The sequence below is a fragment of the Symphalangus syndactylus genome, chromosome 11 (genome assembly GCF_028878055.3).
Source record: "Symphalangus syndactylus isolate Jambi chromosome 11, NHGRI_mSymSyn1-v2.1_pri, whole genome shotgun sequence".
NCBI lineage: Eukaryota > Metazoa > Chordata > Mammalia > Primates > Hylobatidae > Symphalangus > Symphalangus syndactylus.
Genome location: NC_072433.2, coordinates 54,516,433 through 54,539,105, shown reverse-complemented (window position 1 = coordinate 54,539,105; position 22,673 = coordinate 54,516,433). Strand labels below are relative to the sequence as shown.

Here is a 22,673-nt window from a genome sequence, read left to right as displayed (position 1 = left end):
AGCTCGTGTAAACACGGGGTGGCCCATGCCCAGGATGAGGGACAGGTGCAGCTTTCATTCTCTACCTCGCTGCTCCCAGTCCTAGGGCTCGGACTCCCCAGCCTTTCCGCAGCCGCATCCACCCACCATGGCCTCAGGGCCGTGACGCGCGCGGGGAGGGATGCGGCTGGGGGCTGAGCAGCGGCCATGGGGGCGGACGGGGGAGGGCGGCATTCCCGTCTGGCAGCTCTGTTTGGGTTTCTGACGGGGCCTCTTCAAACCTCCAGGGGCTATTCTGGGCCTGTCCGGGTTGGGAATTCCCCCAGAGACCTGGAACTTGCTCTCCACAGCCACAGCCTTGGCCCCGCCCTATGCCTGTGCTGCCGCCAGTAAGGCTGCCCCTGGGGAGGGCGGAGCCAGAACCCCACAGCCGCACAGGGCAGAGCAAGGCTGGACTGACAGACACCAAGCCGAGAAGAAACCCTTCGGGGTGGGGGCAGTTGCTTAGTGAGGGCAATTCATTCAATCCAGAGCCAGAAACAGAATTTTATTTAAAATTTATTGTAATGGGGTCCGCGCAAAAGGAAGGGGTGGAGAGTGGGGTACATGCGGGGGTCACAGGAAAACGATGACATGGCCAGGGCCACAACTTCTTCTGTCGTGGGGAAGAGGGATGAGAAGACAAGACCAGGGCTGGAACTGGGGTGGAAGAGGGGAGGGGGACACTGGCTGCATTCCCCCGCCCCCAGGAAGCACCTCTAGGCCCTGGACCCCTCGCTCACCCTGGCCCCTAAGACTCCATCTCTTCTCTGCCTCTGGCCCTCCTGGCTCCTCCTTCTGCTCCCCTTGACTGTTTCCCCTGACAGATTCTCAAGTAAGACGATGTTCAGGGCCTGACCCCAACCCCCCACAACCACCTTATGAAGGTACAACCTTTGCCGGCCCTGCTTCTGCCCCTCCTCAAACCTCACCGCTTTCCCACTCTGGGACAGCTCTGATCCCCCTCCTTCCTCTCCTCCCTCCCCCTGGAAAAAAAAAAAAAAGGAAAAGAAAGCACCAACTCCCCGGGGAAGGGCTGCAGACAGCAGGGGGAGAGAAGAGGACCGTTGAGGGAAGAGGCTCACAAGTCCCTGGGAAGACAGGGCATGGGCTTACAGAGAGGAGAGGGAGTACGGGCAGTGGCTGCTCGTGTCCTCTGCCACCCCTGCCCACTGTCCAGGGGACTTCAACACAACCGAGGGGACAGGTTTGTGTGGGGTCAGGTCTGATAGAAGAGAGGAGCAGGAGAAACAAATCGTTAAAACCTAGCGAATTCCCCTAAGAAAACATTTCTTTCTCGTTTCCTTCTGGAGGCTCCTTGGTTGGTGGGGAAATAGGAGTTGGTGGGAAAAGAGGGGGGAGAGGAGCCTGTACCAAGGGACTCTACTCCATTCTCCCCTCTCCCCCGCAACCAACTTGGAGCTCACCAGGGTTGGGAGGGAAGTGGCTGAGAGCTCACAGGCACCCCCTCCGCCCCCGAGAGGGAGCCCACAGCTGTGGGAGGGGCTGCTACTGCTGCTGCCGCCGCCGCCGCTGCTGCCGCCGCCGCCGCTGCCGCCGCCATTGGACAAACCTCACCAGTACCTGCACAAGAGAAACATCACGGATCACAGTGCGATCTGAATGGCAAGAGCCTTGCCCTCACCCCACACCTTCCCAGCCTGCTTCCCCTGGGACACAGCCGTTGCTCACTTCCTATCTGGTCCCCAGAGGCCTCAGCCTGCATTCTCACCCAGACAGAGCAGTTCTCCTCAAGAATCCTCCCTGAGCCCAGAAATCTTCCTAGCCTGAGTGGTACATGGGCATCCCTCGCCTTCCTGAGATCCCCTATTGGGCCCTTTGAGCCCCCTTGTCCCCCACACCCCCCATCCCGCCCCCCAGCCATGCCCCACGCCTTGCCTGGTGGGTGCGGGGTCCCCCTCAGCAGGTGGGCTGTGGCTGGGGGGCGTCTCCCGGGACAGGAGGGGCGGCCCCCCCCAGATGGGTCTGCATGTGGCCGGCCAGCTGGGCAGGGGTCTTGCAGTGCACGCTGCACAGCTTGCACAGGATGCGGTCAGCCCGCGGGGCCTGGAGCCCGTGGTCCTTCACCGCGTGGATGCGCAGGTATGCTGCCGTGGTGAAGCCTATTGGGGGGTGGATTGGGATGGGGCGGGGGTCAGCCAGGCGGAGACCCCAGAGACGGGGCTGATCTCCTAGGCGGGGGATGCCCTCCTCAGATGGCCCTGTCCTCCTCCCACGGCATCCTTGGTAGCCTGGGGCCAACTGCTCTGCTGGGGCTGGTAGGCACAGCCCCTCCCTGAGCCTGGGGCCTGGCTTGCGTGGTGCCCGCTTCTCAGCCTTGGTACCTACAAAGCTCACTCTCCATGGCCGGGAGACCTCTCCCAGGACAGGACACTGACTCCTAGCCACTTGCAGGGTTGACCCTCAGCAGAGACGGCTGTGTCCCCTTCCCTCCCGTGCCCCGCGGTCTCAACCCACTTAACCGGTGAGTCTGACTGAAGGCAGCTTTCTCTGCTACCCGTGCACGGTGCGTGCTGGTAAAGCCCGGCCCGTGTACTCCACCTGCCCCAGGAGCTGGAGACAAGACCTTGTGGCTGCGCGGCGGAAACCTTGCCTTGTGACCCCTAAAACTGGCTTTCTTGACTACTTTTTCCCCAGAGCAACCAAGTTCCACTCCTGCTCTCCCCACACATGACCAGGAGGTTCAACCTCTCTGGCAGATCATCTCCTCCAACCAGGACTTCTTAGAGTCTAACGATGTTCATTCAGGTGTCCCCCCGCTGCTCCCTTGACCTCTTGGAGGAATCTAGACGCCACGAGCTCTTGGCTACAGCACCCTTAGCCCGTATCCGTGGCAGGGCGTCTGGCCAGGCACCCACCCTCTGCCCCTGGCCCTCCCGGCAGCCCTCGGCATGTACCTTTGTTGCAGAGCTCACAGACATGGTGAGGGCCCTGGCTGTGCACCTTCATGTGGTCCGAAATATAAGCCGAGCTCAGCATCTTGCCACACACGTGACATGGCACCTTCTCCTCGTGTCGTACTGTGTGCGCCCGCAGCCGATCCTTCGTGGCGAAAGCTGCCTCACATTTCTGGGGAGGGGGGAGGGGCGTGGGGGGTGTCACAGGAGAGTTAAAGCTTGGCGGGCTGGGGAGGGGGGAGCAAGAGGTTAAAGGAATCAGAGCCTTGGGGATCTTTGATCTGTAGGAAATGGGAGTGACATGATGAGGCCTTGAAGAAGGGATGAGAAAATGGAATGAAAAGCCAAAAAGAAGAGAGAGAAAAAGGGGGTCTGAGAGGCTGAACTCAGACAGCTACCATGAGGATCAAAATCATGAAAACCAGGACAGGAGGAGGCGGATTTCCTACCTCACATTTGAAGGGCCGTTCTGTTGAGTGCACTTGTCTGACGTGACTGTTGAGGTGATCCGGCCTGGGGACACGTTGGGGTTGGGGTTAGGGCGGAGGTGGTGCGCCCCAAATCCACCAAACTGCACCACAGGCCTTTCCGAGGATCCCTGAGCCTCCGCCCGGAGCCCAGGCCGTCACAGCGCCACTTCAGCAGGAAATCCCTCCCCTGGAGCCCAGCCGCCGCCGCCGCCGCCGCCGCCTCCTCCCACGCGAAGCTTCCGTCAACCCCAAGGCCCACCTCCTCGACAAAGGACCACCCCTTGCTCCCTGGTAACCGGGAGAGGCTACCTCCCTCCGCCCTGGGAGGGGCTCCCCTTCCCCAGCCTCAGCAGCCACCTCCCTCCCCGCCAGCCACGGCCAGGCCACCTCCGTCGCGTCCCTCCCTCCCCATGGCCTAGCAGGCGGCCGAGGCCCCGTGCACACCGGGAGAAGCTCTTGCCACAGTGGGAGCAGTTGTAGGGCTTGTGCACAGCGCCGTCATGTGAGCGCACGTGGTAGCTCATGCGGTCCTTGCGCTTGAAGCGCTGCTGGCACACCGGGCACTGGTAGGGCTTCTCGTCCGAGTGCGACAGCTTGTGTCGGTTCAGGTGGTAGACGTCGCGGAAGGCCTTGCCGCACATCTCGCAGGCGTGGTTCTTCCGGATGCGCTTCCCCGAGGCAGTTGTGGTCACCACGCCACCCGCGGCCACTGCGGCAGCGCCGCCGCCGGCACCCGCCTCTCCCCCTCCCCCGCCGGCTCCGCTCAGCTGGGGAACGCTCAGGAGGCTCAGGGGCACCATGGTTGGCATCTTCATAGCACCCGAGGGGACCCGGCCGGCCTTGGCTCCCGTGTGGATGGCTTCGTGCCTCCGGAGATTGTAGCCGTTCTTGAACTCCTTGGCGCACAGGGCGCAGATGTAGGGCCCCTTGCTCTTTGTCTTCTTCTCCAAGGCAGACGCGACCGGGGCCACGGCGACCGTCGAGGTTGGGGCTACGACGGCGGTGGCCGCCGCCGCGGCGATGGTGGCGGCGGAGGCGGGGGGCGCGGCCTCGGCCGCGGGCGCCGACACGGGCGGGGGTGGCGGAGGGGGCGCCGGAGGCTGCTTCAGGGCCGCTGTGTCCACCGTGGAGGCGGCGGCAGGGGTCGGGGGCGCGGCAGCGACGGCGGCAGCAGCGGCGGCAGCGGCCGCAGCAGCGGCGGCGGACTCCTGGGCGGCGGCGAGCACGGGGAGCAAGTCCACCTGGAGGGGCTCGGCCGCCGGGGCCTGGGGCGTGGGCGGGGGCGCCGGCGCGGCCTGCGGAGAGAAGGCGCCGAGTGGGCCGCGGGTGCGGGCGGGCGCCCCCCCAGCCCGGGCCGCCGCGGCCGGCCCTACTCACCTGGAATGGACTCTGGGCGCAGCCCTGGGAGGCAAAGAAGCGGGACTGGAGCTCAGCCCCGACCTGCAGGGGGTTCTGGGCGTGACCCTGAGGTGGCGGGAAGGAGTTCATGAGGCCGCCCACCCCCCGGGAGTCCAGGCCCAGCACGGGGAAGGGGGGGGCCAGCAGCGTGCAAGGAAACACCGGGAACATGGCCTCGGCCGCAGCGGGGCCCCCGGGGCTCAGCGGGGGCCGGGGGCGCGGGCCGCGTGGGGCCCGGGCTCGGGGCGCCGCCCCCGGCCGGCCGGGCTGGGCCGCGCCGAACGCATGGCCCGCGGGCCGCCCCGCCGCCCGCGCACCCCGGCCGGCGGGAGGGAGGGAGGGAAGGAGGGCGCCTTGCGGGCCGAGGAGCGCCGCGGCGACGGCGGCGGCGACGCCCCCTGGGTGGGGGCGGGAGGCCCCGCGGGGCCGGGGGCGGGGGCCCGGGCGGCGGCGGCGGCGGCGGCGGCGGCGGTTGGAGCCTGGCGGGGCGGGGTGGGGGGAGCGAGGGAGCAGCCTCGGCCCCCGCCGCGCGCGCGCCCAGCCGGCGCCTCGGGGAGGGCGGGGGAGGGCGCGAGGGAGGGAGGGGGACAGCTGCGCGCGCACCGGGCGCGCGGGGGGGGGGGTGGGACGGGAGGGAGGGCGGGCAGGAGGGGGTGTGGGCAGGGGGGTGGGGGCGGGGGGAGGGGGTTGTTACCTGGAAGATGAAGCTGCTCCAGTTGCTGGGATCCATGGCGGAGGGAGGGAGGGAGGGAGGGAGGGAGGTGGCTCGCGCTCACCCTGGGGCGGGAGGAGGAGGAGGCGGCGGTGGGGGAGGGGGAACCCGGGGAGGAGGTGTGCGGGGCGGGCAGGAGGGGGGAGGTGGAGGGTGGGGGGAGCGGAGCACACTGCGCGCGGGGAGGGCGGGCGGGGGGCGCGAGGACACACAAGAGGCTGGAGCGGGCGCGAGCGCTAGCGCGAGCGCGCGCGTGGCCAGCGGGAGGGGCAAGCGCGAGAGGGACTCTGGCGGGAGGAGGGACGGGGGAGCCACCCAGCAGCCCGAGTCGCCCCGAGCGCGAGACCCCTGAGACGGCTGCTGATTGGCTGACGATGGCGCAGGTGGTGGGCGCGCGGGAGACGAGCCGGCTTCTCTCCTCTTCCCCCCTCCAACGATTCCACCCCCCCTCCCTCCGCCAGCGGCCGTTATTTCGCGCGCACGCGCATAAGGCCGCTGTCGTTGCCGAGCGGGAGAATGGGGGAGCGCGCGCCGGGGGCGTGGCTAATCCCTGAGCGCGCGCCCGCCTAACGGTCGCAGGCTTCATGCTTCGGCTTCCGCTTTTTGCGTCCTGCAGGCCACCGTCCTCTCCGCCCAACCCCGGCGGTTTATTTACAATCCTGCGCTGAGTCGTTCACCGAAGATGGCGCCCAGTGAAGTCGCCTGCCTTGTTCGCGGCCCACCCCGAGGCGGTCACACCCCTGTCCCGCCCCCGCAGCTCCAAAAATCAGGCGGAAACACCGGAGCAAAAACTGTATTTACACAACACGGGGTTATACAAAGATTTAAAAAGGCGGAGTGAGTAGACGATGGTCAGGAGGGGCCACAGCGCTGGCCGGCGGCGAGACCCAGGATGTTTGCCTGCAACACAGGAGGGAGACAGCGACGTTAGAGAGGGGCGTGGGGCGCAGGACAGGCAGAGGAGGGGCAGGGCCGTGACTTCACCTTAAGGAAGGACTCCATCTGTTTCCCTGTTATGCCCTCCACGCGTTCCAGGTCCTCCACCTGGCGGGACAGGATCGATGGGGGACAGGGTCTCGGGGGTACCCGGTCTCCCCCACCCTTCCCCAGTCCAGTGGGCTACTACCTGGCTGAAGGGGCCGTGGAGCTCCCGCCAGCCCACGATTAGCTGGGCCTTCTTCGGGCCAATGCGCTGAAGACTGCGGAGATCTCGGGCTGAGCCTTCGTTCAGCAGATCCAGTATTTTTTGGCGCCCATGAGCCAGTAGCTCCGGGCTGATCTGTAGCTCCCAGCAGTCCTCAGCCTTCTCCTCAGGCTCTAGGGCATCCAGGGACTCCAGCTGGGAGGCAAAGGGAGATGAGTGACACGCAGGGCAGCCAAGTGCTTTGGACTCCTCTGCCAAGACTAGAAGCCCAGCACCAGCTACCTCCTGCGCTCCAGCCTCTTCCTCTCCTGTCAAGTGTGTCCAAAATCCCGCCCTCAGATCACTCTTAATTCTCATTATACAACTAGTGAAAGAGAGGTACTACTTAGTACCCAGTGGTAATATTAGCACCCCTTCTCATGGAGTTGCTGTGGAGATCAAGTGAGTTAATGAATGTAAAGCACAAAATAAGCTCTTAAATCTGGTCCCTCATCTCTAAAAGGGAAATAAACTGTCTTTCAAAAGTACATGGGAGAAAGTAATATGAATAAATGATAACTCCCCCAACCATCTCAGTTTTTGGGTAGTTCTAGTGGTGTTCGATTCTGGGTATGAGTGTGTGTGGTTTCATGCTTGAGTACTTAGTTCCCTAAGTTTTCCCTCTTAAGCTTGTAGAGGGCAGAAGCCAGGCTACACAGTGCAACATCTGCTGTGCGAGGTACATCCACATCACTGCCTTCCACCCTAAATACCCTGCAAGGAACCAACCATCACCACATTCCAGGGGTAAGCAAGTTGAGGTCTGTTAATAGCTGGCGGCCATCACCCAGTTCGTTTAACCCCAGGTGCAACGCTCCTCCCCCTAGAGCCTACTCCCCCTTACTTCTGGGCTCCAGGTGTAGCCTAAGCCCCCAGCTACTTTCACCTTTCTCTTCCGGCCTTTATTCTTCAGGATATGGATCTCGGCATTTGGGGATGCTGCCTGCTCCTGAACTGAAAGTAGGAATTGAGAATTGGAGTCAGGGCAAAGGGTACTTTTCACCCTCCCTGGTAGCCCTTTGGTTCTTCCATTTCTGATTCCCCAGCTCCCCTCCACCCAGAGTTAACCTGTTGTGTTTCCACATGACCTTTTTTATACCCGCATTTAAAGGAATTTCAGTCAGTCTTGGATTATCTTCAATCCTCTACTTGTCTGTCCATCCCACTGTACTAAACGCCCGAGGGCAGAGTACCCCCTGCACTGCCTCAGAGCCTCCTCACCCCTCCCTGGGACTGGTATGTGGTGGGAGAACATGAATGACATGGAGACAGCTGCTCCTAACACTTCCTCCCTTATAGGATCTCAGCTGCCTTGGCCCCGCTAGCCCCTGGAGTCAAACTTACTTAGCTGTAGGGGCATCACCACAGCCTTTTGCAGGGGCTTTGCCACTGTGACTGTGCGATGTGAAAGGGGCCGGAGCATTGTGGGACAATGGTTCTCCTTTTCCTCAGCCTTCTGGGCCAACACCTTGGCCTCCAGTTCTTTTTGCTTCATCTTAAGCCTCTGTTGGAAAGGATCAGGGAGATGTGATCCAGACCCAACTCCAGGGCAGCCTGAAGGGCAGTGGGTTACCAGGGTGAGTATGCAAGGCTCTGAGCCCCCAGAGGGCAGGGCTAGGACCAATGGGAGGTTACCAGGAGACAGGTGGAGCCTAACATAATTAAGGGCTTTCTGTGATCAGGGGGCTGCCCAGAGGTGGAACAAGCCTCTGCAAATATTGAAGGGAAAGGCTTTTAAAGCACAGTCCTCAATTACTTGAGCTGGGCTTTAGGAAATGTAATGTTTAACATTTGTTGCTTTTACTTTGAACTTTTTCTTCTCACCCCCTCACATCTGATCTTAATTGTTTGTCAAAGTTCAACCACGTTCAGGACATTCAAGCAGAAGCTGGAGAACTTCCGGTGTTGGGAGAAAACTGGACTCTAGTCCAGCCTGAGTGTCCTTCCCTGTCTGAAGATCCAAGGATTGCTTCTCAACGCCAACAGGAATCCCAGCTCCCACATCCCTAAAACACCTACCTCAATCTCTAGGTCCTTCTCTTCCACTGTCTTCATTAGCACCATCCGCTCTCGCTTTGGGGTACTCAACAGAGGGGCCCCCTGGCTCCCCTGGGAGGCCAGCAGACGGTCCAAGCTCAGGAGGCGCTCCAGCATGGCCGGGTCCATGCTGCTTAGCTTCTGTAGGGGGCTGAGCAGAAAAAGAAGTTGCTCCCCACCTACCTCCTCCCTCATCACCACCTACAGCAGCAGGACTCCCCTCACCACACCTTAACTTGGTATATCCTGTAGCTCCAGAACCTAATGTTAACTTGCTAGGCATCCAGTTTCTCTGGGTGCAGTGTCTTCATCAGGTGAAGTGACTGCTCAGGGATGCCAGGCAATCAGGCCAACACTTGAGTGTCAGGTATGAGAGATCTAAGACACTGCCCTGCCCTGGAAGCACTGTCTACTGAGGAAATCAAGAGACCATGATAAGGTGACAGCCAGGGCAGTGCCTGTCCATTTGGAGGAGCAGTTGCAGAAAACATCACAGAGGATGCCATCTTTAGCAGGGCTTTGAAATCCACTGAAGACCTCAGCTGCCAAGCTTCCCTGCTGTGGGCAGCAGGGAAGGCCTGTTCAAGCAGAGTCCTGACTGACTCTCAGCATGGTAAGGCTTATTTTTTTTTTTTTGAGACAGGGTCTTGCTCTGTCACCCAGGCTGGAGTGCAGTGTTGAGATCACAGCTCACTACAGCCTTGGCCTCCTGGGGCTTAAGCAATCCCCCGCCTCAGCCTCCTGAGTAGCTGGGTCCACAGGTGCATGCCACCATGCCCAGCTAATTTTTTTATTTTTTGTAGAGATGGGGTCTCCCTGTGTTGCTCAGGCTGGTCTTGAACTCCTGGGCTCAAGTGATCCACCCACCTTGGCCTCCCAAAGTGCTGGGATTACAGGTGTGAGCCACCACGCCCAGTCAGCAACATCTAACATTCATTTATTTTGCCTGGAATCTTGCCCCACACCTCCTCACATCTGTATCAATGATCTTTCCAGGTCAGTTTGATGCCACCTTTCCCATGACGCCCAGCTTAACAATGCATCTCCCTTCCTATGCTGTGAACTGGCTCCTGGAGGACAGGGACACTCCTGTGCTTTCCATGCTAGTGCCTTGGAAAAACAGGATCAGAACATATGTGGGCAAACACTAGAAGTCATCTCTTCCTGGCTCTCACAGCAGCAGCAGCAGCTACTCCTTCCTGATTCTGAATTCTCCACCTGGTATCACATACTGATGTTCCCATCTGACTTTCTCTCCTGTAAGGCCCCCAAGCTCTGGGTCTGCTGGGTTTGATGTGCCCAACTCTGAGCTTCCCCTTACTCAGAGTGCCTGTCTGACAGCTTACCTGTGCACATTTCTGGGTGCACACAGCAGTGGGGAGTGCTGACAGATGGTTTGGGAAAAGACAAGACTGAGAGATGGGGTCATGAGTGCACAAGCATCTTCTTGTGTGTGGCATCTTCCTTAACTACAGTAGCCCTCTGGGACAGAGTGGGCACTAACCCTTGGCCTCCTCAGGTGACCTCTGTTTAGTAGTTCACAGGCTTTATTTGGGCTAGGGGTAGAAACAGGGCAAAGTTAAAACTGCAACTGGCTCTTGGGGGGTGGAGGGAACAGCGCAAGGGCTAAGTGGCCAGACACAGAAAGCAAGACCCCTGAACAGGGATGACCTGAGGATTAGTACATACTGGGCCATGAGGTGGGGTGATCGGAGTTGGGGCAGGAGGTGACACAAAGGACTTAGTTTAGAGGCTTTATCTGGATTGAGGGTAGAAGCAGTTAGGACAGCAGCTGGCTCCCCGGAGAGTTGTGGAGAAGCTGGGCACTGACACACACACCAGGTGGTCTCAGCAAGACAGCTCTTCCAAGTCTCCTTTGCTTTGCTCTCATGGATCTGAAAGATCTGATCCAGATCACTCCTTGAACCAGAAGCAAAAATGCTCATCCTTGAAACAGCTGTCCCAAAGTGAGAAGTTCTGCTGAGGGCTAAAGGGGTTGGAAAATGGAAAGGATCCCCAGGAGGAGGCCTCCTTAGGTCCCCAAGGCAGCAGCGCTGAGGAGAGATTGATCTTAGACTTTAGTGATTCCATGGAGTAGAATTTGGGGGGAATTTATTTATTTATTGAGATGGAGTCTTGCTCTGTCACCTAGGCTGGAGTGCAGTGGCATGATCTTGGCTCACTGCAACCTCCACCTCCCAGATTCAAGCAATTCTCCCTGCCTAAGCCTCCCGAGTAGCTGGGATTACAGGCGCCCACTACCATGCCCGGCTAATTTTTGTATTTTTAGTAGAGACAGGGTTTCACCATGTTCGCCAGGCTGGTCTTGAACTCCTGACCTCAGGTGATCTGCCCGCCTTGGCCTCCCAAAGTGCTGGGATTACAGGCGTGAGCCACCGCACCCAGCCGGGGGTGAATTTATTTATTTACTTTGAGACGGAGTCTTGCTGTGTCGCCCAGGCTGGAGTGCAATGGCCGCAATCTCAGGTCACTGCAACCTCTGCTTCCTGGGTTCAAGGGATTCTCCTGCCTCAGCCTCCCGAGTAGCTGGGATTACAGGCACATGCCACCACACCTGGCTACTTTTTGTATTTTTTAGTAGAGATGAGGTTTCACCATGTTGGCCAGGCTGGTCTCGAACTCCTGACCTCAGGTGATCCACCCAACCTCAGCCTCCCAAAGTGCTGGGATTACAGGAGTGAGCCACCGCACCTGGCATAGGGTGAATTTAATGGGAGAGGAACAAGATCACAGCTCTCTGCTCAAGGATCTGACAGGCATTGCAGCTCTGCTGCCAAGCCACACATCAGGAAGGGGATACACCCAAGGCCCCACTGCTCACCTGAGTTTCTGGGAGGCAGAGGCTGGAGCTGCCATGGGCTCAGGGCTCCCGATCTCCTCTTCCTCAGGGCCTCGGGCTCTCTTTGCCTCTGGTGGACCAAGCAATTCTTTCTGAGACAGTTTAACAGGTCCCAAGACTAGATGATTGGAGGATGGGGCGGAGAGAGGGATTGGGCATGGTCAGCCTCTGTGCTGATGCTTGGTGGTTTCAACAAACTCCCTAATTTCCAGACCCAGCCTTTCCACTCCTGCCTCCCCCAGTTCTCACCATGATGCTGCAGGCTCTCATTGGTAAAAGGCCGGTTGATCACCTCCTTGGACCTGGCAGCAAAGTTGAGTGCGGAGACTGTGTCTAGGTAGAAGCGTCTCTCAGGGGCAATATTGGCAATAAGTATGCTGTGGGCTGAGCCACCCAGAGAGTCCTGAGGGTGAGACCAGGCAGTGGGTGGGTCAGAAGCCCAGCCTTCCTATGCCTCAACTGCTATTCCCCACCCCACAGCAGGCCTGAGAACCTCCTTCTGCAGCCCCTTCTTCCCTGAGACAGGTGGGTCTGACCTGCAATAGGCGAGTGAGCTTGCTGTCCCGATAAGGTACACGAGGGAGGCCCTGATTCAGTGCATCTACCACTTTGCCCAGGACAAACAGGGAGGTGTTGATGGCTCCGCTCTCTTTTAGCCGAAGGCCCTTGTTGCCTGTGCGCCGGTTGTCCTCTGACCCAGCCAAGTCAATCAGGTAGAGTTTTCCCTCTCGCTGGCGAAATGGGGCCAAACGTTCCTGCTGGTCCACCTGGGGGTAAGAACAAAGGTCTCATGCTTAGCTCAGGCTCCTGGGCTTCCCAGGTCCTCACCCGTCTGTGGCCTCACCTTGACCAGGAGCACAGCATGACTGCGGGAGGAGCGCTGGTTGAGCCGGGTGGCTCCTACAGTCCGATTTCGACTGGCTGGCAGGAAGTGCCGCTCAAAATCAGCAAAGCTAGTGATGGGCTTCTGGGTGAGACCCGGAATCAGGATGTTCCCCCGGCAGTCTTCTCGGATCACTAGGTCTCCCGATGCAGGCTCCAGGAGGTCTAATACCTGTGTAAGCAGTGAAGGGGAAGGGCAATTCTCCATAGAGAGGCTGTTTCTTCCTGGGGATCAGTTTCCTTTCTCTGTTCTATTCTCAGAGTTGTACCATCTGCTACCCCAGTCTCTGTCTTTCTAGGTCTCACCTTACCTCCCTGCTACAGCAGAGCTTCATGTTCTAGAACCAGGTCTTACTTTGACCGTTTGTTGCTCCTCTCCCAACCAGTGAGGGGCCTCACCTTCTCCTGGTAGATCTCTAGGTAAGACATGGTGACAGAAAGGGCCCATGGCCGGCCCTCGGCACCCTCCTCCCTTGTGAGCTGCAGGAGGTCCATGAGAGCCCGCGGGATCACCCCAGGTTGCTCTGGGCTGCCCAGCATTGTGTGCGTCTTCCCTGGGAAGAGAGTGGAGAAAACTGTGAGGTTTTCCTCTCCGTTTCCCCAGCCCTTTCTGACCCATAGCTGCTGCTTTTCTGGCTCCCTCACCAGCTCCTGTGGGTCCATAGGCAAGCACACTGGCATTCTGCCCTTCCAACAAGTGCCTTAGGATGGGCTGCACTGAACCTGCATAGATGTCCTGCTGAGTACTCCTCTCCCCATAGAAGGCATCAAACCTGCAGGAAGAAACAAATTAGCGTGCGTGTGTGTGTGTGTGTGTGTGTGTGTGTGTGTGTGTGTGTAAGGGGTGGAGTGGGGTGGGGGTGGGTAAGGGATTCTACTCTCATCTGGACCTTGGATTTAAGAGAACGTCTCTATCCCCTTTCTTGTACAAAGACCTTAAAAAGCATCCACCTAACACCTACTCCGTCCTCATCTCTCTATTGATGTTAGGAATACAGAGATGGATCTGATATCCCTGCTCTTGGAGTTTGCAGTCTGGTAGAATAGATATCCACTCTTCGCTGTGACTTAGGAAACGAAGATAAGAACACACTCTCAAAGGAGTAACTGATTCTGCTCAAGGAAGGAAGATTTTGACCGAAGAAAGAAATTCTGAGAATCAAGAATAGCACAAAAGCAAGGCTTCCCAATCTTTTTCAAATGGCTACATGTGTAGAACATTGTATTTTACACCATAATGGGGAAAATAGAGGATGCTGCTTACGACTGGACTAGACTCCATACACTAATCACCTATTCACTGCATTCTGGTGGAGAAGCTGCAGCTTAGGCCACAGCAGAGAGTTTAGTATATGTTGAGGGAATGAGGCTGGAAAGAAACTGAAGCCCAAATTGTTAACAGTCTAGTATGGGAGCTAGCAAACTTCTGTAAAAAGGCAGATTGTACATATTTTAGGCTTTGTGGGCCATGTGTTCCTTTTACAACTACTCAACTCTGCCACTGTACTCAGAAAGCAGCTATAGACAATATGTAAATAAACGATAAAATTTTATTTACTGAAAATCTTACTCCTGATCAGATTTGACCTGCAGGCCATGGTTTGCCAGCCCCTGCCTAGAAAAACAGGCCAAGGAGTTTGAACTTTAAATCCCCAGTAGGATTATAAAGTAGCTGCCCTCGTGAGTTCTGTCCCCAAATCTGGGTGGTCTTCTGACACTACCCAGCTGCAGCTTGGGTACGCTGGCTGGCTGGTCTGTGTTCCCCCAACCCTCCTCATATGTCCCCCAGCCTCTACTTGGGGCTCACCTGCTCACCCTCATTGCTCCTCCCTCTCTGTGCACAGTAACGTATGTTTGATTCAGCCTCTCATCTCTCCCTACAGTATCCCAGGGAGGGCCCATCATGGGGGCACCTGTCAACATTTCCTAAGTGAACAGTGAAGGCTCAGGGAACAAAGCAGTGCTAAGAAGGGAGCAAGGATCCTGGGGAGGCAGGTCGGAGAAACTCTCTGGGGAAGTGATAACGTGGGCAGGCCTAGGAGAGGGAGGTGATGGCATGAGGGAAGAGAAGTGGCCTGAACCTTACTGGTATTTGAGAGTCTCCTGGTGGTTCCTCCAGTTAGCAATCTCTAGAGAGCAGCTGTCCATGCCCCGCACACAGGGGGAATCGCTTGCTCCAGCTGTTCCATCCACAAATGGCCGCAGTCGCACAGCCACCCTTACGCGAGCTGGAGGTGGACGACGACTAGCTCCAATCTTGCTTAGCCGACAGCGACCAGCTCCTGGAGGAGAGAAGATCACTTTTAGACATGAAGTATGGTGGTAGCAGAAGAAGCAGGGACCAACTTTGCTGGGTGGGCCAGGGGCCACAGCTCATGTTGGAGAAGCTCATTCTGCCCTGGTCATGTTGTGGACACCCCTAAGCTTGGCCTCAGTGCCTTCCCTGCTCTACAAGCAAGTCCAGCGGGTGTATAGCAGGCTTCTCAGACTATAATGTATACATAAATAACTTGGAAGATCTTGTGAAAAGTGGATTTGGTCTCAGTCTCCCTGGGGTGATGCCCAAGATTTTGCATTTCTAACAAGCTCCCAGGTGATGCTGGGCACTTAAAAAAATAAAAAAAAGAGAGAGAGAGGGATGGAGTCTCACTAGGTTACCCAGGCTAGTCTTCAACTCCTGGGCTCCAGCGACCCTCCTACCTCAGCCTCCCAAAGTGCTGGAATTATAGGCAGGAGCCACCATGCCTGGCCCAGGACATGTTTTGAATTGCCAAGGGTGAAGTAGACCAGCACCTCACAAGGTTGTTCTAAGGATTAAAAGCGTTGACATCTGACCAAAACCTAAACCAGATAGCGAACTGCCAGAATTTTCTGTGTGTGTGTGTGTGTGTGTGTTTTTTTTTTTTTTTTGAGACAGTCTTGCTCTGTCACCCAGGCTGGAGTGCAATGGCATGATCTCAGCTCACTGCAACCTCCACCTCCCAAGTTCAAGCGATCCTCCCACCTCAGCCTCTCGAGTAGCTGGGATTACAGGTCCCCAACACCACTCCTGGCTAGTTTTTGTATCTTCAGTAGAAACAGGGTTTCACCATGTTGGCCAGGCTGGTCTCAAACTCCTGACCTCAAGTGATCTGCCTGCCTTGGCCTCCCAAAGTGCTAGGATTACAGGCGTGAGCCACCCCGCCCAGCCTGTACCTCCATTTCTTAACTGGGGTTTCTAATATGTATTGAGATGTATGTATACTCACAGACCCACCCACCCCAGCAAACTGTTAATGATGATGATCTCTTGATGGGGAATTATGTGGGTTCTGCAAAAACCACCGACGTGCAATTCTTCTCTCATGTAAACTTAACCCTGAATTTGCTTCAGATGATTAAATCTTTTTTTTTTTTTTTTAGAATTATTTTTATCATCAGAAAACACAATGAAGATAAAACTTAAAAAAAGAAAAGGCCTCTATTTTTGTGGGGGTTAAATGAGCTGAAAATACCTAAGGAGAGTATTACTCTATTTTATGTTGGAGGATAACATACTGTAGCTCACAGTGGAATTCAAACCTAGATCTCTACCCCTCTAAGAATCTGCTTTTAATAGGATGCTGTATTGCTTCCTTATTATGTACCAACTGAGAAAGCTCCTGGCAGCTCTTTCCCTTCCTTGCTGGTGGTAGCAGCTGGTTGCTAGGAGCCATAGGCCTCACAGAAGGCAAAAGGCTGGCTGGTATATGTAGCCAACAGAAACAGCAAGACAAAAAGGCAGACAGATGACCCCCACAAAGAATCTTACACCTAAGTAAGGCATGCCCATAAGCAGATGGCCTGTTTCAAAAATTGAACCTCCATTCCATCATCTGATAAATGGGGCTACTAATACCATTTCTCACATTATGGTAGCAAAGCACTTAGACATCTAGTTCTCATTTTTTCCTCGTGGCAATCCTGAAAGTCAGGAGCAAGCAGGTAAAAGCCTGCAGATGCACGTGTGCAGATGGAAAACTGAGGTGCACTGACTTGTCAAAAATGTGTGCAGGACCTTCCTCTGCCTGCTTTCACAGGATGTTTTGGGAGAACAGAAAGATGGCCGATGTAGAAGCACTTAAGGAAGCTCAGTGATCAATCTAAGGGAAAGGGGAAGTCCGTGATGAGGTAGAGTGTAGACTCTGGTCAGACAGAACTGGACTTCAATTCCAGCTCTGACATTTATTAGCTTGTGACCTTGGACCTTGGTTTCCTTGTCTGCAAAATAAGGTTGGGGGTGGGCCTTGGGCTTTTTGAGAATTTGGCCGGGCGCAGTGGTTCATGCCTGTAATCCCAGCACTTTGGGAGGCCAAGGTGGGCAGATCACCTGAGGTCAGAAGTTCGAGACCAGCCTGGTGGTGAAACCCTGCCTCTACTAAAAATACAAAAATTAGCCAGGTATGGTGGTGGGCGCCTGTAATCTCAGCTACTTGGGAGGCTGAGGCACAAGAATTGCTTGAATGCGGGAAGTGGAGGTTGCAGTGAGCAGAGATTGCACCATTGCACTCCAGCCTGGGTGACAGAGCAAGACTGTGTCTCAGAAAAAAAAAAAAAGATAATTAAAATAAGTGCCAGATAAAGTGGCAGCACAGTGACTAGCACATAGTAGGTAGGTTCATTATTCAAGGTAAAATGGCCTGGGTTGAAATCCCAGCTCTGCCATTTACAGCTAGCTAAGTAACCTAGGGAAATTATTTTCCATCCCAGTGCCTCAATTTCCTTACCTGCAAAATGGGAATAAAAATACCTCCTTGTTAGGTTGTTAGGAGAGTAATTAAGGTGATTCATGTAAAAGTGCTTAGAACATTATCTGGTATTTGGTGAAAGGCCAGTAAGTGCTTTTTAATGTCCATCTCCCATTTTCCAGATGAGGAAACCTCAGTATAGAGGGGTTAGCTGACTGACCCAGAGTCAACAGCTAGTGAGTGACAGCTTCAAATGAAGATCTAACTCCAAAGTGCTTTATTGAATCCTCCTCAGCCTCCTTAGCCCCTTCATCTTTGCATCTCATAAGAATATGAGAATTCAAAGTAATAATGTACATACAATGTTTAGCACAGTGCCTGGCAGCAACTGCTCAGTCCTTAGCTGTTATTATTACACCCTTTCTCTTGCTACCCGCTCCTCCATCCCCACAACTTGCTTCTGCCCTCACTATTCAGCAGGGTCACCCATGACTTCCCTAATGTTAGATCCAGTAGGCATACTCAGCCTCAATCCTGTTGGACCTCCCAGAAGTATGCGACACTCTTGGGAAACACGCTTTTCCCTTCATTTCCATGCCCCCCACCTTCCTGGTTGTCTTACCTAGTTTTCTGTTCACTCCTCATCCTAGGATCCGTCTATCCTTTCTCTAGACCAGCATTTCTCAACTTCAGCACTACTGACATTTTGGGCTGGCTAATTCCTGTTGTGGGGCTGTCCTGTGCATTTAGACTGTTAGCACACGCTTACTAGATGCCAGTAGCATTCTCCACCCTCACCCTCAAGTTGTAACAACTAAAAATCTCTCCAGACATCTCCAAATGTCCTGTGAGGGACAAAGTTGCCCCGAGCTGAGACCACTCAGATTCATTTCACAGGCAGGTCACCCGCCCTCTTGGCTTCAGTAACATCTTACAGCTGATAAGTCCTATTGCACATTCTGCACAAGAGCTCTCAACTGCAGACCCACGTTCTGAACGGCTGCCCTGACGGCTCCTTTTTTTTTTTTTTTTGAGACAGAATCTCACTCTGTCGCCAGGCTGGAGTGCAGTGGCGCTCTTGGCTCACTGCAATCTCCGCCTACCTGGTTCAAGCGATTCTTCTGCCTCAGCCTCCCGAATAGCTGGGACTACAGGTGCGTGCCACCACGCCCAGCTAATTTTTGATTAATTTTAGAGACAGGGTTTCAGCATGTTGGCCAAGATGGTCTCGATCTCTTGACTTCATGATCCGCCCACCTTGGTCTCTCAAAATGCTGGGATTACAGGTGTGAGCCTGGCAGACGGCTCCTCTTAAACTCCACCTGTCCTATACTGAACCCTCCTTCCCCATCTCTCTGCAGCCTCCTCCTTTGATCTCTGATGTAAATGAATGGCACCAACCCCAAAAGTGGGAGTCTAACTCCAACGTCTCTTACCTCACATATTGGTTCATCATTAACATCTGTCAAGTCTATCTCTTTAAATCTCTCTTGAACAAGTCCACTTCTCTCCACTCCCACTGCACTACCTCTGCCCAAGATCATGGTCTTTACAGCCTTCCTTGCTGGTGGTAGCAAGGTTGTCTCCCTGCCCTCTAGTCATTCCCTCTGTTTCCTTCCTTGCAGTGTAAGTTACCAGTCGTGATGAATTTCCTTCACTTCCTACAAAACTCCAAGTTCTCTTGCACCTTTGGATTTTTGTCTACGTTAATCTCTCTCCCTAGAATATCTGCACTGCTCCCCACCCCACCCTGGAGTGACTGAGGTAAACACATTTTAATTCCTCTTAAAAAACAAAGCCAAAAACCCTTTCCTGGTAGACATTAAGGCTTTATCAGGTGCACCCACAGCTCTTGTTAGCCCCTCCATAAGCATTTGTTACACCCCACTATTGCGTGTTTGTCACTTTCTCCACCTGACTGCCAACTGTGAGAACAAGTTTTATCCTGCTCACCTTTCTAACCCCAACACCTGGCGCAGAGTAGGCCCTCAAGAAGTATTTGCTGAAAAAATTAAGATTTAGTGAATAAACTACTAATCACTGGCTTGTTCATTTCCATCATGAAAGTGGCTCACTGCCCTTCCTGCCCCAGAGCTCACAGTCCAGGGTAGGAGGGAAGAGGGGAGGGCCACATGTAAACAATTATTTACAGCACAAGAGTCTAGCCCTCTCATGATAAAAGCAACCTTGAGCTTGGACCAGGCTAGCAATTATTGATTTTCCCTTCTTTCACAATTCCTAAATTTCATTCACTCTTCTCCCTTTTATTGATGAGGAAATTGAGCTAAGAGAGCATCTTTGGCCTCTTTTACATCATAAATAAGAAAACACTTGCTGTTCTTGTCTTCTTAGTCAAGGCCTGGCAAACTCCTATCCAACCTTTGAAACCCATCTCAAGTATCACTCACACCCTTAATGAAGTCCTCCCAGAATACTCAAGGGTTTACTTCAGATTCCACACACTCAGTTTATACACATCTCTCATTGTGTTTCGTATTACATCTGCATATGTGACACTCTACTGAAACAGACTGTAAATTCCTCGAGGAAGGGACATTATTCATTCAGGCATTTTCATATCTACCATGCACTGGACACAGTGCATCTTGGAAGGGTAAAGGGAGACTGTGCTCAGCCAGCAGGGATAGCATATACTTGGGCATAATGGTTAAAAGCAGAGGCTCTACACTCATACTCCTTGAGAGCGAATTCAAGCCCCAATATTTACTAGTTGTGTTAACTCTGAACAAACTAACCTCAGTTTCCTGTGTAAAACAAAGACAGTAATAGTAACAACCTCATAGCATTGTGTTGTCAATAAATGGTTCACCACCATAAAATGCCTACAACTGTGCCTGGCACATAGCAAGAGCTCTACATGTGTTAGGCATTCTCCTAAATGTCTGTTTCCCCACGAGGCTAACGAGGGCTCCAATGAATTACTATGGCGCACGCCATCATCACTAACCAGGATTAAGTCTCCGGGTTAGAGAGGCACATGTAAACAAATACATACAAGATTTTGGGTGTCCTAACAGCCTTTCCAACCCTAAAATAGCATTCACTTCCATGCTAGAGTGAAAGGAAACTTTAGTCTTTTATTTCGTTTTCCTGTAATCGCAGAGCATCTTACGCTGTCAACTCAAACCCAGCAGCAGCCGGGTCTGATCCTCAGCCTGCCCTCCTGCATCTCTCAGGGATGTCTCTGCAACCCAAACACCATGTCCCATACAGAACCCTTCCCAAAACACGCCTCCGGCTCCCTTCTTCTCGTCCTCGTGGCTAGAGCGTCCGCCACTCTTCTCTTGCTTATTCAGGTGATCTCCAGGGATGAGGCCATGACCCCATTTCACAGACGAAGAAACCGAAGCTCATAAAGGAAAAGTGCGCGGGGTTCAAGCCAAGAGCCTGGGCCGGAGACCCGAGTCTACTGACCCAAGGGGAGAGCAGGAAATAGGAAGAAGGCAGGAGCCAGGCGGGGCGACCGGCTCGCGACCCCACACTCTCACCGTCCCCCTCTCCCCGCCCCTGCGCCATGGCCGCCTCTCCGCGACAACCCGCAAAGCCTGGACCACACTCCGACACATGACTCCCACTAAGCTCCAGACGTCGGTGCCCGCCTTGCCCAGACCGGGCTCAAGTACCTGAGGTCGCCGCCGCTGAAGCTGCCGCCATCTCGCGTCGCCTCTGCTGCGTAGAGCCCCCCGCGGCCATTCCACTCCCTCCTTGGGCCCGCCTCTCCCATTCGAATTCCCCGGTGCCCCGCCCCCTCTCCCAGGCTCCACCAATCACGACTACGCGCCGCCGGAAGCTCCTGCGTATGGGTCGCCACTATCCCGCCTTCCAGCGCTCGCCTCCGGGTCCCCAGGAAAAGGTTCCCCTGGTCAGGACGCATGCGCGCGCGTGGGCCGCGCAGCGGTTGATGTCTGGAAGCGCGCTGCGATACAAACCCTTACGCGGAGCTGTTGGCGGCCACCGCTGGGGGAGCTGCTGAGCGCCGCCCGGCACTGGGCTCCGTTGCCCTTCACTTTCTGCAGTTTCTTGCCTCCGTGGGTGGTTGGCGCGTCTGCGGAGCCAGGGTCGTTGTGTGGATCGTGGGACTGCAGCCCCAGCCAAAGGGCTATCACGTCTGGTTGGTTCTGTAGATCTGGGCCTCAGGGGCTGGACTGTGGGCAGTCACGTTGCACTCGCTGCCTGCTGGGCCCAAGGCCACTGTAGGTCCCCTCGCGTCCATGTCAGCCCAGGAGAGCAGCTTGGATGTTCCTGTCTTTATAACTTTGCACTCAGCACGTCGGCGAAGCGTGGAAAACGCTTAGTCTGTGATTCAGTCCCAGTCGCCCACGGTTCAGGTTCCCAGTCTTTAAGGGTACAGCGGTCCGTTGAGTAGCTCTCTGTCCTTTTTGAAAGGTTGGCTAGGGACGGTCATTCCACTTTTGAGCACCAGGTAGGTAGGGCCCAGGTTTAGGCATTATGTTTCACCCTATTGAACAACAAAACAAAACACAGGCCGGGCGCGTTGGCTCAGTCCTGTAATCCCAGCACTTTGGGAGGCTGAGGCGGGAGGCTTACCTGAGGTGAGGAGCTCGAGACCAGCCTGGCCAACATGGCGAAAACCCGTCACTACTAAAAACACAAAAATTAGCCGGGGGTGGTGGCGCGCCTGTAGTCCCAGCTACTCGGGAGGCTGAGGCAGGAGAATCGCTTGAACCCGGGAGGTGTAGGTTGCAGTGAGCCGAGATGGTGCCACCGCAGTCCAGCCACGGCGTCAGAGACTCCGTCTCAAAACAAAAAACACAAATCTTAGATCAGTGTTTCTGAAACGTTTTGCCTTGGGATCCCACTACAGTTTTTAAAAATGAGGCCTCCAAAGATATTTTGTGTATATGAGGGTTTTTGTTTTTTTGTTTTTGAGACGGGGTTTCACTTCCATCTCCCAGGCTAGAGTGCAGTGGCTCAATCTCGGTTCACTCCAACCTCTGCCTCTCGGGTTCAAGTGATTCTCCTGCCTCAGCCTCCTGAGTAGCTGGGATTACAGGCGTGCACCACCACGTTCAGCTAATTTTTGTATTTTTATGGAGACAGGGTTTTACCATGTTGGCCAGGCTGGTCTCGAATTCCTGACCTCAAGTGATCCACCCGCCTTGGACTCCCAAAGTGCTGGGATTACAGGTGTGAACCACGGGGCCTGGCCGTATATACTGTGTGTGAAATGAAACCAAATTAAGGTGACATTAATAAATTTAAAAATTACAGTAACAAACCCATAGACATAAAAAGTACATCTAAGTAGTGGTTGCCAGGGGATGGTGAGGGGCTGAGGAACTGGCACTACAGCAATAGATATAACGAGTTTCTTTTGGGGGTGATGGAAATGTTAAATATTTTGGAATGAAGTAGTGATGATGGCTGCGTAACGTAGTACACATACTAAAAACCAGAGAGGTGTGCACTTTTTTTTTTTTTTTTGAGACATAGTCTCTCTCTGTTGC

General features: G+C 55.0%; 2 protein-coding genes and 1 long non-coding RNA gene across 8 annotated transcripts; 1 reads left to right on the top strand and 2 right to left on the bottom strand.

Annotated features, from left to right (window-relative positions):
- Positions 1-505: 505 nt before the first annotated feature.
- Positions 506-5,964, bottom strand: MAZ (MYC associated zinc finger protein). Of its 6 annotated transcripts, XM_055233068.2 has the most exons (7): positions 5,499-5,964; positions 4,784-4,870; positions 3,851-4,701; positions 3,386-3,449; positions 2,937-3,108; positions 1,918-2,141; positions 1,465-1,602 (listed from the first exon to the last, which is right to left on the bottom strand). In XM_055233068.2, the coding sequence occupies exons 1-6, from the start codon at positions 5,532-5,534 to the stop codon at positions 1,939-1,941; spliced, it is 1,413 nt and encodes a 470-aa protein (XP_055089043.1). In that variant the 5' UTR covers positions 5,535-5,964; the 3' UTR covers positions 1,465-1,602; positions 1,918-1,938. The 6 variants fall into 6 exon arrangements, with proteins under 6 accessions (XP_055089044.1, XP_055089042.1, XP_055089048.1 ...); XM_055233069.2 differs by lacking the exon at positions 1,918-2,141 and having other exon boundaries at positions 506-1,602; positions 5,499-5,961; XM_055233072.2 differs by lacking the exon at positions 5,499-5,964 and having other exon boundaries at positions 4,784-5,261.
- On the top strand, positions 3,449-7,230 carry LOC129457670 (uncharacterized). The gene is made up of 2 exons (XR_008649345.1): positions 3,449-3,697; positions 6,133-7,230. It is a non-coding gene; the product is annotated as an uncharacterized lncRNA (long non-coding RNA).
- KIF22 (kinesin family member 22) lies at positions 6,295-21,030 on the bottom strand. The gene is made up of 14 exons (XM_055233066.2): positions 20,829-21,030; positions 14,565-14,760; positions 13,124-13,251; positions 12,878-13,032; positions 12,441-12,650; positions 12,133-12,363; positions 11,846-11,999; positions 11,579-11,714; positions 8,719-8,887; positions 8,044-8,203; positions 7,586-7,653; positions 6,643-6,855; positions 6,501-6,560; positions 6,295-6,416 (listed from the first exon to the last, which is right to left on the bottom strand). Exons 1-14 carry the CDS (start codon positions 20,896-20,898, stop codon positions 6,369-6,371), a joined length of 1,998 nt encoding a protein of 665 aa, XP_055089041.1. The 5' UTR covers positions 20,899-21,030; the 3' UTR covers positions 6,295-6,368.
- Positions 21,031-22,673: the final 1,643 nt, after the last annotated feature.

Bases quoted from the DNA above. Each gene is read 5' to 3' on its own strand.
- MAZ (XM_055233072.2), bottom strand. From the start codon at position 4,975: ATGTTCCCGGTGTTTCCTTGCACGCTGCTGGCCCCCCCCTTCCCCGTG. The intron at 4,702-4,783 runs GTGAGTAGGGCC...TTCTCTCCGCAG, and splicing joins GCGCCCAGAGTCCATTCCAG to GCCGCGCCGGCGCCCCCGCC. The intron at 3,109-3,385 runs GTAGGAAATCCG...CCCCCTCCCCAG, and splicing joins AACGGCCCTTCAAATGTGAG to AAATGTGAGGCAGCTTTCGC.
- KIF22 (XM_055233066.2), bottom strand. From the start codon at position 20,898: ATGGCCGCGGGGGGCTCTACGCAGCAGAGGCGACGCGAGATGGCGGCA. The intron at 13,252-14,564 runs GTAAGGTTCAGG...TTCTTCCTGCAG, and splicing joins CAGGAGACTCTCAAATACCA to GTTTGATGCCTTCTATGGGG. The intron at 11,715-11,845 runs GTGAGAACTGGG...CCAATCATCTAG, and splicing joins TGAGAGCCTGCAGCATCATG to TCTTGGGACCTGTTAAACTG.